At 44.6% G+C, this 19598-nt stretch overlaps 1 protein-coding gene across 1 annotated transcript in view; it reads left to right on the forward strand.

Moving 5' to 3' along the window:
- LOC139374618 (engulfment and cell motility protein 3-like) overlaps positions 1 to 19598 on the forward strand; it is a 50734-nt gene that overhangs the window by 12258 nt on the left and 18878 nt on the right. Inside the window, exons 10-15 of the mRNA XM_071115652.1 lie at positions 366 to 416; positions 617 to 739; positions 948 to 1070; positions 1257 to 1361; positions 1551 to 1659; positions 4675 to 4811. Coding sequence (XP_070971753.1) covers positions 366 to 416; positions 617 to 739; positions 948 to 1070; positions 1257 to 1361; positions 1551 to 1659; positions 4675 to 4811 — 648 coding nt within the window. The remainder of the gene's footprint in view (positions 1 to 365; positions 417 to 616; positions 740 to 947; positions 1071 to 1256; positions 1362 to 1550; positions 1660 to 4674; positions 4812 to 19598) is intronic.

The raw sequence follows: 19598 nt of genomic DNA on the forward strand, positions 1-19598 counted from the left end.
TCTCTCTCACTCACTCACTCTCTCTTTCTCTCTGTGTATTTCTCTCTCTGTCTCTCTCGCTGTCTCTCTCTCTGTTTCCCACTCTCTCTCTGTCTCTTTCTTTCTTCTCTCCCTCGCCTGCTCTGTTTTCCAGAGGGAGGTACAAGTTAATCAGTTTAACCAGCCTGAGTGAGTCTGTTCAAAACAAAGGGTTTTGTTCAGATTTATGTGACCATTATGTCACTGGTGGCAGAGTCCTGACCTGATTTGTGACTGTATCGCTTTTACCGCCTACTTATGGGGAAGTAGTGTCACTGCATTGCAGTAATAACTGATATAGCCAGTGGTAGTTATTTGGTGATGACACACATGATATTGGTTTTCAGGAGCTGTTTGCCTTCTTAGGAATGAAGAATCTTCGACAGTACATCTATAAGGTAAACCATCTTGAATGTTCAAGATTGAGGTACAAGGGCACCTTACTGTCATTGCATCCAGTAGAATGTCAAATTGGGGAAATGCAATTGTCTTTCATTAAATCTACTATGTAGCAATTTTTTGGTCTTCCAGTCATTTTATCCATAGTAAATACTCTACTGTCTTAAACCTTTGTCTCATGGTTTGTTGTGACCCACAGAACATTATCCATAGTTCTGCCTCCGTGGGGGATGAGATGGCCCACTACCTGTATGTCCTCCAGTCTGTCACTCTGAACCACCTGGAGCCTCGCATGAGGATGCCCCTGGACTCCTACAACCAGGTGAGATAGATGACCTCCCTGACTTCTGACCCCTCCCACACCTGGAAACCACTGCCTCTTCGCGTCCCAGGAGAGAGTGCTAACTAGTGCTTACTAAGTATCCTTGAAATCCACTTAGTCATACAGTACCATACTCCCTTATATTGGACCATTGTGTCTTTCTACTGTTATCTTTCCATCCTTCCCCTTCCTCCCTCTCCTCCCACAGGACCAAAGGGAGATTCTACACGGCCTGCGGCAGGCAGCCTTCGAGACGGAGAGTGAGAACAGCTTGAGTCATGAGCGACGGCGCTCTCTCTGTGCCAAGGAGTTCAAGAAGCTGGGCTTCTCTGTGAGTCTACTCTATGGGATTCTACTTACCACCACCTCAATCAGACACTCTCATTCGGCCTCTGTGTGTCCTACATATACTGTACATATTAATAAACTTCTCTGAGTCTTGCTCTTGTCTATCCAAACCATTGTCTCCCTCCATACAGAGTGTGTTTAATTCCTGTTCTGTCTTCTCTCTCTAAAGAACAACAGTAACCCAGGTCAGGACCTGCTGCGGGCCCCTCCTGGCCTGCTGGCTCTGGACACCATGGCCTACTTCGCCTCCCGCTACCCCGATGCCTACAGCAGGGTGAGCAGAGGGAGGGGAAAGGGAAGAACGGGGAGGAACAGAGGGCGGGAGGGAGTTAAAGGGACAATCGTGGGTTTTTGTTCGGGAGAGGGTTAAGTATTTGTCATCCTCTGACTACTTATTTCTCTCTCGTTTTATTTCTCTCTCTGTCTCTCTCTCTCTCTCTCTCTGTCTGTCTCTTTCTCTCAGTTTGTTCTAGAAAACAGCAGTAGGGAGGATAAGCACGAGTGTCCATTCGCCCGCAGCAGCATCCAGCTGACTCTAATCTTGTGTGAGATCCTACGCATCGGAGAGCCCCGTAAGTCAACCTGAGCTCGTACATGTAGGCCTACATGTATTTAAGACAGGTTAAGCCAGGTCTGGCTTTTTTTCCCCACGGATGTCAGGCATGTTTCCTCTACTTATGACTTTCAGCTGTTAGTGTCTACATGCTGGTGTGAGTTCACACAGTATGGATACGTCTGTGTATGGGTGCATTGGGTCTGTACTGGAAACATACAGCACCAGTCATGAATTTGGACACACCTACTCATTCAAAGGTTTTTCTTTATTTGTACTATTTTCTACATTGAATAATAATAGTGACGACATCAAAACTATGAAATAACACATATAAAATTATGTAGTAAACAAAAAAGTGTTAAACAAATCAAAATATATTTTGTATTTTATATTCTTCGAAGTAGCCACCATTTGCCTTGATGACAGAATGCACACTCTTGGCATTCTCTCAACCAGCTTCACCTGGAATGCTTTTCCAACAGTCTTGAAGGAGTTCCCACATATGCTGAGCACTTGTTGGCTGCATTTCCTTCACTCCAACTCATCCCAAAACATCTCAATTGAGTTGAGGTCGGGTCATTGTGGAGACAGGTCATCTGATGCGGCACTCCATCACTCTCCTTCTTGGTCAACTAGCCCTTACACAGTCTGGACGTGTGTTGGGTAACTATTTGTTAACCTCTCTGGGATATTCGGGACGGTAGCGTCCCACCTCAACAACAGCCAGTGAAAGTGCAGGGCGCCAAATTCAAAACAACAGAAATCCCATAATTCAAATTCCTCAAACATACAAGTATTTCACACAATTTTAAAGATAAACTTGTTGTATATCCAGCCACAGTGTCTGATTTCAAAAAGGCTTTATGACAAAAGCACACCAAACGATTATGTTAGGTCAGTACCTAGTCACAGAAAAACACAGCCATTTTTCCAGCCAAAGAGAGGAGTCATAAAAAGCAGGAATAGAGATAAAATTAATCACTAATCAAAAATCTCAAATTCGGACTCATCAGACCAAAGGACAGATGAGTAGGTCCTCATTGTGAGTAGGCCGGAGTAGGCCCTCATTGTAATTAAGAATTTGTTCTTTTCAAGTTGAATAAAGGTTAAAATATTTTCCATTGCTCGTGTTTCTTGGCCGAAGCACGTCTCTTCTTCTTGTTGTTGTCCTTTAGTAGAGTGTTTTTTTTGCAGCAATTCGACCATGAAGGCCTGATTCACACAGTCTCCTCTGAACAGTTGATGTGGAGATGTATCTGTTACTTGAACTCTGTGAAGCATTTATTTGGGCTGCAATTTCTGATGTTGGTGACTGTAATGAATTTATTCTCTGCAGCATAGGTAACTCTGGGTCTTCCTTTCCTGTGGCAGTCCTCATGAGAGCCAGTTTCATCATAGCACTTGATGGTTTTTGCGACTGCACTTTCATTGATTATTTGATCTGTTCTTGCCATAATATGTACTTGGTATTTTACCAAATAGGGGTAACTTCTGTATACCACCCCTAGCTTGTCACAACTGACTGACTCAAACGTATTAAGAAGGAAATAAATTCCACTTTTACTTTTACGTTACGTGCAGAAATGTTTTGATTCCAAAACATCCGGTGATTTTGCAGAAATACTCATAATAAACATTGATAAAAGATACAGCTGTTATTCACATAATTAAAGATAGACTTCTCCTTAATGCAGCCGCTGTGTCAGATTTCAAAAAAACTTTATGGAAAAAGCATAATCTGAGAACGGCGCTCAGAGCCCAATCCAGCTAGAGAAATATCCGCCATTTTGTAGTCAACAGAAGTTAGAAATATCACTATAAATATTCACTTACCTTTGATGATCTTCATCAGAAGGCACTCCCAGGAATCCCAGTTCGACAATAAATGACTGATTTGTTCCATAAAGTTTAATAAAGTACATAATTTATGTCCAAATAGCCACTTGTTGGTAGCGTGTTCAGCCCAGTAATCCATCTTCATGAGGCGCGAGCACTTCGTCCAGACAAAAACTGGACGAAGTGTCGTAGAAACAAGTCAAACGATGTATGGAATCAATCTTTAGGATGTTTTTAACATAAAACGTCCAGAAGCTTCCAACCGGAGAATTCCTATGTCTGAAGAAAAGCACTGGAACAAGAGCTAACTCTGTCGGAAGCGCGCGTCACGAGCCTGAGATACTCTGCCAGACCACTGACTCAAACAGGTCTCATGAGCCCCTCCTTTATCGTAGAATCCTCAAACCAGTTTCTAAAGACGGTTGACATCTAGTGGAAGCCGTAGGAAGTGCAACTTGACTCCATAGACACTGTGTATTCGGTAGGCCAAGCTTTGAAAAACTACAACCCTCAGATATCCCACTTCCTGGTTGGATTTTTCTCAGGTTTTCGCCTGCCATATGAGTTCTGTTATACTCACAGACATCATTCAAAGAGTTTTAGAAACTTTAGAGTGTTTTCTATCCAATAATAATAATAATATGCATATATTAGCATCTGTGACAGAGTAGGAGGCAGTTCACTCTGGGCATGCTATTCATCCAAAAGTGAAAATGCTGCCCTCTATCCCAAAAAGGTTAACAAGGCACACGTGTTAATTGAAATGCATTCCAGGTGACGACCTCATGAATCTGGTTGAGAGAATGCCAAGAGTGTGCAAAGCTTTCATCAAGCCCAAGGGGGGCTACTTTTAAGAATATAAAATATGTTTTGATTTGTTTAACACTTTTCTGATTACTACATGATTCCATATGTGTTATTTCATAGTTTTGATGTCTTCACTATTACTCTACAATGTAGAAAATAGTAAGAATAAAGAAAAAACCTTATGTATATGTGTACAGTATACAGTATGTCTTAAACTACTGATTAAGAATATACTGAAGCTATGTGTAGCTCTATAAAGGTACGCTGATACAGGGTTGTGTTCATTAGGGTTTGCAACGGAAAACATTTAAAAACATTTTGCAACAAAAAACTAAAATGAACGTTTCTTAAAGGTCTCATATTGTTCCTCTCGCTCTCTCTCCCCTAGCCTCAGAGACTGGTTCAAACTACCACCCCATCTTCTTCTCTCAGGACCGGCTGCTAGAGGAGCTTTTCTGCGTCTGCATCCAGCTGATCAACAAGACCTGGAAGGAGATGAGAGCCACGCAGGAGGACTTTGACAAGGTAACACAGCCTGTGTTACCCATCATACACCTGTCTGTGTCTTACAGTAACTTTTTTTCTCACTCTTTCCCCGTATCTAACTTTCATCTATGAGTACAAGCAACCTCTTCTTAGATGGTTCATTTGTGTGGCAAAGCAGTAATCTAATTTAGAAAATCTAACTTCAAAGCAGTCCATGGCATCTGGAGTGGACACTGTCTATTTGACTGCATACACTACACTGAAAACAATAACAAGCGCTCTGTGTCCTATGAGCCACCATAAGCCACTACAGTATCCAAGAACAGTATACAGGACAGTGACAGGCAACCCGCTGGGGTATATTAGTCAGACGGAATTGTTAGAACGGTACATTGATTAATCAAAGTCTAGATGGTAGACACGGATGTAGAGCTATAGCCTTTGAAGCGTTTTTATTTCCCAATAACCATCCCTAGGTGATGGCCATCTCCTTTCTAATACTAACTGCACTGGGCTCCCTCAGACAGAACCATTCAAGAACACTCAACAACAACAAAACAGCCTCACATCAGGGCCATGTTTTACAAAGGAGTCATTCCATGTCATTTGAGCAAGCCATGACACCCACCATCTCAGATTGTTCTGAAATTGTTTCTGTAGTTAGGAACATGTAAGATTGTCATTCCTGAAACATTATTTTGTTGAAATGTTATTTTATATATGAGAAATTAAGCTAATTGATTGCACCCAAATGGGCCATTTTAATTTATAGGATTCAGATCATATTCAACAAATATAGTACCCAACATCTGACATTTCCTAGCCAAAGATTAAGCGTAAAAGAAGGCCAAACTGATTTCCTTTCATAGAGGACTAGCTTGAATTAAGAGGATGACCACAAAATATATTTTCATAATGAGCCAAATCTATTGGTTTTCTACCCAAAGTATAGCATGAACTGTGGCATCAGTGGTCAAAACCTGATACTTTCTGGAACATCCAGGTGCTCTTTTGCAAACTTCAGACGTGCAGTGTTTTTTTTGGACAACAGTGGCTTCTTCTGTGGTGTCCTTCCTGAACACCATTCTTGTTTAGTGTTTTATGTATCGTAGACTCGTCAACAGAGATGTTAGCATGTTCTAGAGATTTCTGTAAGTCTTTAGCTGACACTCTAGGATTCTTCTTAACCTCAGTGAGCATTCTGCTCTGAGCTCTTGCAGTCATCTTTTTTTTGTGTTAATTAATATTTAAAAAAATATATTTTGGATTTTTACATTTGCAAAAATATATATATATAATTTACCCCTCCACCATGTTGCTTGTGAGCTCAATATAATATTCTATATATTTTCAAAAAAGTATGGATCATCATTATTTGGCCCATATAGATGAATTAGCCAGATCTGTTTTTGGTCCAATAGCATATTTAAAATAATCCATCTTCCTTGAGGATCTGTTTGCACAGTTTGCACAATCGGACCAGGATGTGTATTAATTAGTATAATCACTCCTTTTGAGTTTCTTTGACCATGACAAAAATATACATTCTCCCTCCCAGTACTTTTTCCACCCAACCTCATCTATTTTTGTAGAATGAGTTTCCTGTAGACAAACTATATTATATTCTTTCTCTTTTAACCATGTAAAAATTGATATTCTTTTTTATGATCTGCTAAGCCATTAAAATTATATCTTGCTATACTTATTTCCCCACTTACCATAATGATACCCAAGTTTCAATTATACTTGCCACAACCAATGTTTGTAAACTTACCATTATAAAGCACCATGATGATTAAGTGTCCATATACAGTGGGGCAAAAAAGTATTTAGTCAGCCACCAATTGTGCAAGTTCTCCCACTTAAAAAGATGAGAGAGGCCTGTCATTTTCATCATAGGCACACTTCAACTATGACAGACAAAATTAGAAAAAAAATCCAGAAAATCACATTGTAGGATTTTTTATGAATTTATTTGCAAATTATGGTGGAAAATAAGTATTTGGTCACCTACAAACAAGCAAGATTTCTGGCTCTCACAGACCTAGAACTTCTTCTTTAAGAGGCTCCTCTGTCCTCCACTCGTTACCTGTATTAATGGCACCTGTTTGAACTTGTTATCAGTATAAAAGACACCTGTCCACAACCTCAAACAGTCACACTCCAAACTCCACTATGGCCAAGACCAAAGAGCTGTCAAAGGACACCAGAAACAAAATTGTAGACCTGCACCAGGCTGGGAAGACTGAATCTGCAATAGGTAAGCAGCTTGGTTTGAAGAAATCAACTGTGGGAGCAATTATTAGGAAATGGAAGACATACAAGACCACTGATAATCTCCCTCGATCTGGGGCTCCACGCAAGATCTCACCCCGTGGGATCAAAATGATCACAAGAACGGTGAGCAAAAATCCCAGAACCACACGGGGGGACCTAGTGAATGACCTGCAGAGAGCTGGGACCAAAGTAACAAAGCCTACCATCAGTAACACACTATGCCGCCAGGGACTCAAATCCTTCAGTGCCAGACGTGTCCCCCTGCTTAAGCCAGTACATGTCCAGGCCCGTCTGAAGTTTGCTAGAGAGCATTTGGATGATCCAGAAGAAGATTGGGAGAATGTCATATGGTCAGATGAAACCAAAATTGAACTTTTTGGCAAAAACTCAACTCGTCGTGTTTGGAAGACAAAGAATGCTGAGTTGCATCCAAAGAACACCATACCTACTGTGAAGCATGGGGGTGGAAACATCATGCTTTGGGGCTGTTTTTCTGCAAAGGGACCAGGACGACTGATCCGTGTAAAGGAAAGAATGAATGGGGCCATGTATCGTGAGATTTTGAGTGAAAACCTCCTTCCATCAGCAAGGGCATTGAAGATGAAATGTGGCTGGGTCTTTCAGCATGACAATGATCCCAAACACACCGCCCGGGCAACGAAGGAGTGGCTTCGTAAGAAGCATTTCAAGATCCTGGAGTGGCCTAGCCAGTCTCCAGATCTCAACCCCATAGAAAATCTTTGGAGGGAGTTGAAAGTGGGTGTTGCCCAGCAACAGCCCCAAAACATCACTGCTCTAGAGGAGATCTGCATGGAGGAATGGGCCAAAATACCAGCAACAGTGTGTGAAAACCTTGTGAAGACTTACAGAAAACGTTTGACCTCAGTCATTGCCAACAAAGGGTATATAACAAAGTATTGAGATAAACTTTTGTTATTGACCAAATACTTATTTTCCACCATAATTTGCAAATTAATTAATAAAAAATCCTACAATGTGATTTTCTGGATTTTTTTTCTAATTTTGTCTGTCATAGTTGAAGTGTACCTATGATGAAAATTACAGGCCTCTCTCATCTTTTCAATTGGGAGAACTTGCACAATTGGTGGCTGACTAAATACTTTTTTGCTCCACTGTAGCTAGCTGTACCATAATAATTTGCACTGTTAAGCATACTGTAGCTGCTACTTTGTAAATTGTCCTAATATTCCACCCACTAAAACCTCCCCACATATCTAGGTCTGTTGTCACTAAGACCATCAGACCATCTCCCTGACTCATGACACACCTTTGCGTCCTAAGGCAAATCCTTGGCCGCCAATTGGTGTTGGCCAGAGGGAAATATGGGCAATCCTATGATAACATAATTATCTATGAGGATGCCTAAGAGAACTAACCAAATAACATGGAAAACAGTCAGAAAAAATAGGTACAATAATAGATAGTATTAATTTAAATAATAACAGCACAATCTAACAGCATGCTCATATTTGAAAGTCCTAGCAAGGCTATAAGCATGTCAGCCCAGCCTGCTCAGTTCATTGGATTCAATTGTTGGTAAAAAATAAAATATAAAATGAAACAAAGAAGAGAAAACAACCTAAATATATCGCAAGACAACCCCAGGCACTCCCTTATTCCGGCACAGCCACGCACAACAGCCAAGGACACATGCAGTACTGACAATCCAGAGCGAGTAAACCTGTAAAACCAACCTGTTATGTGCCTCCTTGAAGGAGGGAGGTGCAGGAATCAAGAGCAGGAGAGCAAGGAAGTCCCAGTGGCACAATAGTTTATTCTGAAAGTCCCAACTCAACAACATCATGGGGGGGAATACGCCCAAACGAGGTCGCCACACACAAGGAAAATAAACGATACCCACGGGGGAGAAACCTCTACTCCTACACACATACCAAACCGGTACAACTGCCGTGTGAAAGAAATAAACCTGTGGTGCAGGCACGCACCCTTAACACAGTAACCACAGCAAAACAATCCCGCACAGACTAACAGGCAGCGGAGGTAAATAAACCCACCGAAATCAACTAACAGGACACAGGTGTAAACAATACAGACAGACACAATCAAAAAGGAAAAATGGATCGGTAGCAGCTAGTAGGCCAGCGACGACGATCGCCGAGCACCGTCCGAACAGGGAGAGGAGCCACCTTCGGTGGAAGTCGTGACAGTACCCCCCTCCCTGATGCGCGTCTCCCACAGCGCGCCAACGCCGGCCTCGAGGACGACCCAGAGGACGAGGCTCAGGGCAATCCGGATGGATGAGGTGAAACTCACTCAGCATGGGTCCAAGACGTCCTCCACCGGCACCCAGCATCTCTTCTCCGGACCGTACCCCTCCCAATCCACGAGATACTGCAGGCCCCTCACCCGACGCCTAGAATCCAGTATGGACTGTGTACACCGGGGCCCCCTCGATGTCCAGGGGGGCGGAGGGACCTCCCGCACCTCAGCTCCTTGAAGTGGACCAGCTACCACCGGCCTGAGGAGAGTTCACATGAAATGAGGGTTTAATACGGTAATAAGGGGGAGCTGTAACCTATAACACACCTTGTTTATTCTCCTCAGGACTTTAAATGGCCCCACAAACCGCAGACCCAGCTTCCGGCAGGGTAGGTGGAGGGGCAGGTTTCGGGTCGAGAGCCAGACCCGGTCCCCCGGTGCGAACACCGGTGCCTCACTGCGGTGGTGGTCAGCGCTCGCTTTCTGCCGCCCTTCGGCCCGTTTCAGGTGCCCGTGGACGGCCTCCCAGGTCTCCTTCGAGCGCTTCACCCATTCCTCCACCACAGGAGCCTCGGTCTCGGATGTCACTGTACCAGGACCGGCTGATACCCCAACATGCACTGAAAGGGCGAAAGGTTAGTTGAGGAGTGGCGGAGTGAGTTCTGGGCCATCTCTGCCCACGGAAGTACCTCACCCACTCACCTGGCCGGTCCTGGCAATACGACCGCAGAAACCTACCCACATCCTGGTTTACTCTCTCCGCCTTCCCATTATTCTCGGGGGGAAAACCAGAGGTCAGGCTGACTGAGACCCCCAGACGCTCCATGAACACCCGCCAAACCCTGGACGTGAACTGGGGACCCCGATCAGAAACTATGTCCTCCGGCACCCCGTAGTGCCGGAAGACGTGAGTAAACAGGGCCTCCGCAGTCTGTAGGGCCGTAGGGAGACCTGGCAAATGGAGGAGACGACAGGACTTAGAAAACCGATCCACAATGACCAGGATCGTGGTGTTACCCTGGGATGGAGGAAGATCGGTCAGGAAGTCTACCGACAGGTGTGACCAAGGCCGTTGTAAGACGGGGAGCGGTTGTAACTTCCCTCTGGGCAGGTGTCTAGGAGCCTTGCACTGAGCGCACACTGAGCAGGAGAAGACATAAACCCTCATGTACTTAGCTAAAGTGGGCCACCAGTACTTCCCCCTAAGGCTTCGCACCGTCCTATCGATACCCGGATGACCAGAGGAGGGTAACGTGTGCGCTCACCAAATCAACCTATCACAGACACCAAGCGGGACGTACCTCCGTCTAGCTGGACACTGAGGTGCAGTAGGCTCTGACCGAGATGCCCGCTCGATGTCCGTGTCCACCTCCCACACCACCGGCGCCACCAGAAAAGAGGCCGGAAGTATGGGGGTGGGATCGATGGACCGCTCCTCTGTATCATACAGACGGGACAGTGCGTCTGCCTTAGCGTTCTGGGAACCTGGTCTATACGATATCGTAAATCTGAATCTGGTGAAAAACATGGCCCACCTTGCCTGGCAAGGGTTCAGTCTCCTCGCCGCCCGGAGATACTCCAGATTACGGTGGTCAGTCCAGATGAGGAAAGGTTGTTGAGCCCCCTCAAGCCAATGTATCCACACCTTCAGAGATTTTATGACAGCCAGCAACTCCCGGTCCCCCACGTCATAGTTTCGCTCCGCCGGGCTGCGCTTTCTCGAATAGAAAGCGCAGGGACGGAGCTTCAATGGCGCGCCCGAGAGCTGTGAGAGCACGGCTCCAATCCAAGCCTCGGATGCGTCCACCTCCACTATGAACGCCAAAGAGGGATCCGGATGAGCCAACACGGGATCCTCGGTAAACAGAGTCCTCAAGCGACAAAACGCTCTGTCCGCCTCAGCCGACCACCGCAGACGCACCGGTCCCCCCTTCAGCAGTGAGGTAATGGGAGCAGCCACCTGCCCAAAACCCCGGATAAACCTCCGGTAGTAATTGGCAAACCCTAAAAACCGCCGCACCTCCTTTACCGTTGAGGGAGTCGGCCTATTACGCACGGCTGCAATGCGGTCACACTCCATCACCAACCCTGATGTGGAAATGCGATAACCCAGGAAGGAGACGGCCTGTTGGGAGAACACGCATTTCTCAGCCTTGACGTACAGGTCATGCTCCAACAGTCGCCCAAGTACTCTACGCACCAGAGACACATGCGGGATGCGTGTAGCGGAATACAGTGGGGAGAACATGTATTTGATACACTGCCGATTTTGCAGGTTTTCCTACTTACAAAGCATGTAGAGGTCTGTCATTTTTATCATAGGTACACTTCAACTGTGAGAAAGCACAAATCCAGAAAATCACATTGTACGATTTTTAAGTAATTAATTTGCATTTTATTGCATGCCATAAGTATTTGATCACCTACCAACCAGTAAGAATTCCGGCTCTCACAGTTTTTCTTTAAGAAGCCCTCCTGTTCTCCACTCATTACCTGTATTAACTGCACCTGTTTGAACTTGTTACCTGTGTAAAAGACACCTGTCCACACACTCAATCAAACAGACTCCAACCTCTCCACAATGGCCAAGACCAGGATGCTGTGTAAGGACATCAGGGATAAAACTGTAGACCTGCACAAGGCTGGGACGGGCTACAGGACAATAGGCAAGCAGCTTGGTGAGAAGGCAACAACTGTTGGCGCAATTATTCGAAAATGGAAGAGGGTCAAGATAACGGTCAATCACCCTCGGTCTGGGGCTCCATGCAAGATCTCACCTCGTGGGGCATCAATGATCATGAGGAAGGTGAGGGATCAGTCCAGAACTACACGGCAGGACCTGGTCAATGACCTGAAGAGAGCTGGGACCATAGTCTCAAAGAAAACCATTAGTAACACACTACGCCGTCATGGATTAAAATCCTGCAGCGCACGCAAGGTCCCCCTGCTCAAGCCAGCGCATGTCCAGGCCTGTCTGAAGTTTGCCAGTGACCATCTGGATGATCCAGAGGAGGAATGGGAGAATGTCATGTGGTCTGATGAGACAAAAATAGAGCTTTTTGGTCTAAACTCCACCTGCCATGTTTGGAGGAAGAAGAAGGATGAGTACAACCCCAAGAACACCATCCCAAACGTGAAGCATGGAGGTGGAAACATCATTCTTTGGGGATGCTTTTCTTCAAAGGGAACAGGACGACTGCACCGTATTGAGGGGAGGATGGATGGGGCCATATATCGCGAGTTCTTGGCCAACAACCTCCTTCCCTCAGTAAGAGCATTGAAGATGGGTCGTGGCTGGGTCTTCCAGCATGACAACGACCCGAAACACACAGCCAGGGCAACTAAGGAGTGGCTCCGTAAGAAGCATCTCAAGGTCCTGGAGTGGCCTAGCCAGTCTCCAGACCTGAACCCAATTGAAAATCTTTGGAGGGAGCTGAAAGTCCGTATTGCCCAGCGACAGCCCCAAAACCTGGAGGATCTGGAGAAGGTCTGTATGGAGGAGTGGGCCAAAATCCCTGCTGCAGTGTGTGCAAACCTGGTCAAGAACTACAGAGTTGGATGCCCGCGGTTCTGTAACCCTGCTGAACAAGTTCCACGTATCAGGAGGTTTTCAAGGGGCTCCTCTCCCTTTCTCTCCCTCTCTCACTGTCTCTCTCCCTCTCTGTCTCTCTCCCTCTCTCCCTCTCTGTCGCTCTCCCTCTCTGTCGCTCTCCCTCTCTGTCTCCCTCCCTCCCTCCCTCCCTCCCTCCCTCCCTCCCTCCCTCCCTCCCTCCCTCCCTCCCTCTCTGTCTGTCTGTCTGTCTGTCTGTCTGTCTGTCTGTCTGTCTGTCCACTCATCATTCTGATGTATGTGATGGTGGTGATCTATTTGGTTGTAAGGATGGGACTTATTTTTTGTGGATTGGTTCTTACATTAACCAACCCACTACGAGACTGTTTTGTGTCATGACGACTGTTGATCCCGCTGTGGTCACATACTGTAGTGTGCCAGTCAAGACTGTAGGATCAGATCCCTCCCTCTAGTTCATTACGATCTGCAAGACCAAACTGATCCCACATCCTACTCTGAAACACATTGTGAATAGCACATGTTATGGGTCCAGGACACAGGGGAGACCCAGTGTTATAGGCGGAGACAGACTGTTAGAACCACCTGCTCTCATGTACCAGCCTCTAAAGCCCCTTGTCCAGCCGGTATGTCACCTATGGTCCCGTCTCCAGAGCATAGGAGATACCTGCAGCACTGGGCAATAAACGCTGGACACATCTGTGGCGTGACCATTAAGACTTTTCCACAACTATGATCTCTGTAATTGCAAACAAAGGATTCTGTACCAAATATTAAGTTCTGCTTTTCTGATGTGTAAAAAACTTATGTCATGCAATAAAATGCAAATCAATTACTTAAAAATCATACAATGTGATTTTCTGGATTTTTAGATTCTGTCTCTCACAGTTGAAGTGTACCTATGATAAAAATTACAGACCTCTACATGCTTTCTAAGTAGGAAAACCTGCAAATCGGCAGTGTATCAAATACTTGTTCTCCCCACTGTATATCAGAATGTCATCGATATACACCACCACACCCTGCCCATGCAGGTCCCTTAGAATCTTGTCTACAAAGGATTGGAAGACTGCTGGGGCATTCTTCAACCCATACGGCATGACGAGGTACTCATAATGGCCGGATGTGGTACTAAACGCTGTCTTCTCCCTCCCGGATACGCACCAAGTTATACGCGCTCCTGAGATCCAGTTTTGTGAAGAAGCGTGCTCCGTGAAATGACTCATTCGCCATAGCAATGAGAGGTAGTGGGTAACTGTACCCCACCATAATAGAATTTAGACCTCTATAGTCAATGCACGGACGCAGACCTCCCTCCTTCTTCTTCACAAAAAAGAAACTTGAGGAGGTGGGTGACGTGGAGGGCTGAATGTACCCCTGCCTCAGAGATTCAGAGACATATGTTTCCATAGCCACCGTCTCCTCCTGTGACAGGGGATACACGTGACTCCTGGAAGTGCTGTGTTTACCTGGAGGTTTATCGCACAATCCCCTCGTCGATGGGGTGGTAATTGGGTCACCCTGTTTTTACAGAAGGCGATAGCCAAATCGGCATATTCGGGGTGAATGCGCACGGTGGAGATTTGGTCTGGACTCTCCACCGTCGTTGCACCGATGGAACCTCCCACACACCTACCTGAGCACTCCTCTGACCACCCCTTTAGAGCCGTCTGTTGCCACGAAATAGTGGGGTTGTGAAAGGCCAACCAGGGAATCCCCAACACCACTGGAATCGCAGGAGAATCTATGAGGAAGAGACTAATTCTCTCCTCATGACCCCCCTGAGTAACCATGTCCAGTGGAGCCGTGGCCTCCCTGACCACCCCTGACCCTAATGGTTGACTATCTAGGGAGTGCACAGGGAAGGGTTTGTCCATTTGAACAAGGGGAATCCCTAACCTATGCGCAAAACCGCGGTCCATAAAATTCCCCGCTGCGCCTGAATCTACTAGCGCTTTATGCTGGGAATGGGGGAAAGAAATTAACACATACATGTGACCAACAGGGGGCTCTGGGTGAGCCTGGTGCTGACTCACCTGGGGTGTTCCGAACAGTACTCGGCCTGCCGTCTCGACTCCCAGATGAGCTCCTCCAGCACCAGTCGGCAGTGTGCCCTCTCCAACCACACCCAGTGTAGGAGGAGGCTCCTCCTCCGATCGCCCTCGCTGCAGCACCCCCTAATTCCATGGGGGTTGGAGCGGAGGCGCTGGGGGGTGGAACCAACAGGACCCGATCTGGACGCCCGCACGTAGCCAGCAAGTTGTCCAACCTGATGCACATGTCCACTAGCTGGTCCAGGGTGAGGGTAGCGTCTCTGCATGCTAGCTCCCTGCGGACGTCCTCACGTAAGCTGCACTACAGCGGTCAATTAGGGCCCTGTCATTCCACCCTGCGTGGACGGCCAAGGTCCTGAACTCCAGAGCAAAGTCTTGTGCGCTCCCCGTCTCCTGCCGTAGATGGAACAGATGCTCACCCTCCGCTCGACCCAACAATCCCGCACAAAGACTAACAGGCAGCGGAGGTAAATAAACCCACCGAAATCAACTAATAGGACACAGGTGTAAACAATACAGACAGACACAAACGAAAAGGAAAAATGGATCGGTTGCAGCAAGTAGGCCGTCGACGACGACTGCCGAGCACCGTCCGAACAGGGAGTGGAGCCACTTTCGGTGGAAGTTGTGACACAACCCTCTCTCCACCCTATACATTATGTTTTTTATTCCAGGGTCATTGCTATATCACCTTGGCTGTTTTACACCTAGGCCTATATCATTAGGATCAATAATATAAAAGGTAGCATAAATAGCTTATATAGAAATATAGTATCTCTCGCTTAGAGAAGTGCTTCCATAAGCCAATTATTGTGATAGTTCTACCGTTAACTTTAATAACTTTATCCCAGTGTTAACCAGCCCACACACACACTAGAGACAATAACCCTGTTGACAATATCTAATCCATCCATTCGCCAGTGTGTATCAGAAGAATAATCATCCTTTACATTTTTTCTTTTGAGATTAATTTTTTAAATGTAGAAGGTTAATACCAATTATTTTAGGATCGTATAGGCCTATTCCAATTGAGAACCTAGGCGGGTTTTTAATTATATAATCCTTTATACTAGCCCTATAATACATCTACTCATATTTATAAAGTTTTATTTTAAAAGCTAATCATTCTGATTCACATTGGCGAACAAGGGCGGCACTATATAACAGCTTTTAAGCCATAATATACCCAACCTCTACAATTAGGACATACAGTTGAAGTCAGAAGTTTAAATACACACTTAGGTTGGAGTCATTAAAACTAGTTTTTCAACCACTCCACAAATGTCTTGTTAACAAACTATAGTTTTGGCAAGTCGGTTAGGACATCTACTTTGTGCATGACACAATTAATTTTTCCAACAACAGATTATTTCACTTATAATTCACTGTTTCACAATTCCATTGGGTCAGAAGTTTACATACACTAAATTGACTGTGCCTTTAAACAGTTTGGAAAATTGCAGGAAATTATGCATGGCTTTAGAAGCCTCTGTTAGGCTAATTGACATCATTTGAGTCAATTGGAGGTGTACCTGTGGATGTATTTCAAGGCCTACCTTCTTTGCTTGACATCATGGGAAAATCAAACGAAATCAGCCAAGACCTCAGAAAAAGAATTGTAGACCTCCACAAGTCTGGTTCGTACTTGGGAGCAATTTCCAAACGCCTGAAGGTACCACGTTCATCTGTACAAACAATAGTAGGCAAGTATAAACACCATGGGACCACGCAGCCGTCATACCGCTCAGGAAGGAGACGCGTTCTGTCTTCTAGAGATGAACGTACTTTGGTGCGAAAAGTGCAAATCAATCCCAGAACAACAGCAAAGGACCTTGTTAAGATGCTGGAGGAAACAGGTGCAAAAGGAGGTTAAACAACACTTTTTATGGATATCTTTAAGAAATGGCTTTCTTCTTGCCACTCTTCCATAAAGGCCAGATTTGTGCAATATACGACTGATTGTTGTCCTATGGACAGAGTCTCCCACCTCAGCTGTAGATCTCTGCAGTTCATCCAGAGTGATCATGGGCCTCTTGGCTGCATCTCTGATCAGTCTTCTCCTTGTATGAGCTGAAAGTTTAGAGGGACGGCCAGGTCTTGGTAGATTTGCAGTGGTCTGATACTCCTTCCATTTCAATATTATCGCTTGCACAGTGCTCCTTGGGATGTTTAAAGCTTGGGAAATATTTTTGTATCCAAATCCGGCTTTAAACTTCTTCACAACAGTATCTCGGACCTGCCTGGTGTGTTCCTTGTTTATCATGATGCTCTCTGCGCTTTTGACGGATCTCTGAGACTATCACAGTGCAGGTGCATTTATACGGAGACTTGATTACACACAGGTGGATTGTATTTATCATCATTAGTCATTTAGGTCAACATTGGATCATTCAGAGATCCTCACTGAACTTCTGGAGAGAGTTTGCTGCACTGAAAGTAAAGGGGCTGAATAATTTTGCACGCCCAATTTTTCAGTTTTTGATTTGTTAAAAAAGTTTGAAATATCCAATAAATGTCGTTCCACTTCATGATTGTGTCCCACTTGTTGTTGATTCTTCACAAAAAAATACAGTTTTATATCTTTATGTTTTAAGCCTGAAATGTGGCAAAAGGTTGCAAAGTTCAAGGGGGCCGAATACTTTCGCAAGGCACTGTATATTGAAGCAACATCTCAAGACATCAGTCAGGAAGTTAAATCTTGGTAGCAAATGGGTCTTCCAAATAGAAAATTACCTCAAGGATACTTCCAAAGTTGTGGCAACATGGCTTACGGATAACAAGGTATTGTTGAGGTATTGAAGTCAAGGTATTGGAGTGGCCATCACAAAGCCCTGACCTCAATCCTACAGAAAATTTGTATAAATAAAAACGACCTTGATATTTCTAATGTACAATCTTCAAATTAAATACATAAAAAATCATAAAGAAAAAAAAGGTCAGCCTTACCCATCCTTCCCCTGAATCAAAACCTGATATTACGTCCATATAGTTCAAAGTTCCACATTGCCTAGATAGAAAAATGATAAGTTCATCATACCCATTCTGCATTACCATAAATCCAACCTTATTTTAAGTCCACATAGTCCACGGTTCAATAGTGCATGGAACATTTTTGTTGTTGTTGTAAAAAAAACAATAAATCCATATTTGTACTGTGTAATGCAGTGCAATTATGTATTGGGGACTACTTCAACAGGAGGTAGCTACACTCACAGCCACGTTGCAATCTTCCAGTCCTTGAACATTTGATTATTTACATGTAATTTATCGACCACTAGACGAACATTCTGCTTCTCTGTTCAGAGCCTTTTGAAAGTGGGGTACAGGGCACGTCGTCTCTCTACTATTTCATGAGGAAATTGTTCATTAATAGAGAATGGGGAGTTCTTAAATTCCCTACCCTGTTGTAAGAAGCCAATTTTCATTTCGTAGTGGGTTAGCATAGCTACGATCGGACGGGGCCTTCCCTTTGTTCTTCCACCAAAACGGTGAGCTCTTTGAAAATCAATTGTTTCCACCTGTTCATCCTGTTCATCCATCATCTTGAGATTACGTTTCATGAACACTGACTTTTTCCTCCGTTGACTGATAGATTTAGTTTTCATCCTCCTTTATTCCCATTATAACAATATTATTTCTCCTACTTCTGCACTTTAGATCAAGTAATTCTGCTGTCATTGTTTTATTATCATACCGTAGCCTCTCTGTAGTGTCTTTTAGGGAGTCCAATATTTTCAATATTTTATTTTCCGCTCGTATTTCTTCCATATTTTTATTACTGTAATCCATTCCTGTTTTTAAAGCCTCAGCCTCCCCCAGTAGCCCAGGCAATAGATCCAGTTTTTGTTAACTGATCGCTCATGCTTGTAAGCAATGCTCTATCTTCTGGAGACATAGTTATAAAAACATCCCCTTCCAATGTTAAGTTTGGCATTTTTGAAGGCAGCTTTCCTCCCGTTTGGCTCGCAGAACTCGAGGAAAGATCTTCTCTTGTTAGATTCGATGTATCCGTTTCTTTTTCGAGCATATCAAAATGCTGATCAATAAATAGTTCCAGATTCACTATAGTATCCAGAATGTTTGTTTCGTAGTTATCAGCTATTTCTTTGTGATTAATTCATGGGACAAGCTGTGCCTACCATGCTGCCACCTGCCACATCATCACCCCCCTTGCAGTCATCTTTGCAGGACGGTCACTCCTAGGGAGAGTAGTAACAGTGCTAACTTTCTCCATTTATAGACAATTTGTCTTACTGTGGACTGATCAACATCAAGGCTTTTAAAGATACTTTTGTAACCCTTTCCAGCTTTTGCAAGTCAATAATTCTTAATCTTAGGTCTTCTGAGATCTCCTTTGTTTGAGGCATGGTTCACATCAGGCAATGCTTCTTGTGAGTAGCAAACTCAAATTTTGTGAGCGTTTTTTATAGGTCAGGGCAACTCTAACCAAGATCTCGTCTCATTGATTGTACTCCAGGTTAGCTGACTCCTGACTCCAATTAGCTTTTGGAGAAGTCATTAGCCTTACATACTTTTTCCAACCTACACTGTGAGTGTTTAAAGTATGTATTTAATGTAGACAAGAAAAATACAATAGTTTGTGTGCAATTAGTTTAAGCACAATGTGTTTGTCTATTGTTGTGACTTAGATGAAGATCAGATCAAATTTTATGACCCGTTTATGCA

Source organism: Oncorhynchus clarkii, chromosome 2 (genome assembly GCF_045791955.1).
Source record: "Oncorhynchus clarkii lewisi isolate Uvic-CL-2024 chromosome 2, UVic_Ocla_1.0, whole genome shotgun sequence".
NCBI lineage: Eukaryota > Metazoa > Chordata > Actinopteri > Salmoniformes > Salmonidae > Oncorhynchus > Oncorhynchus clarkii.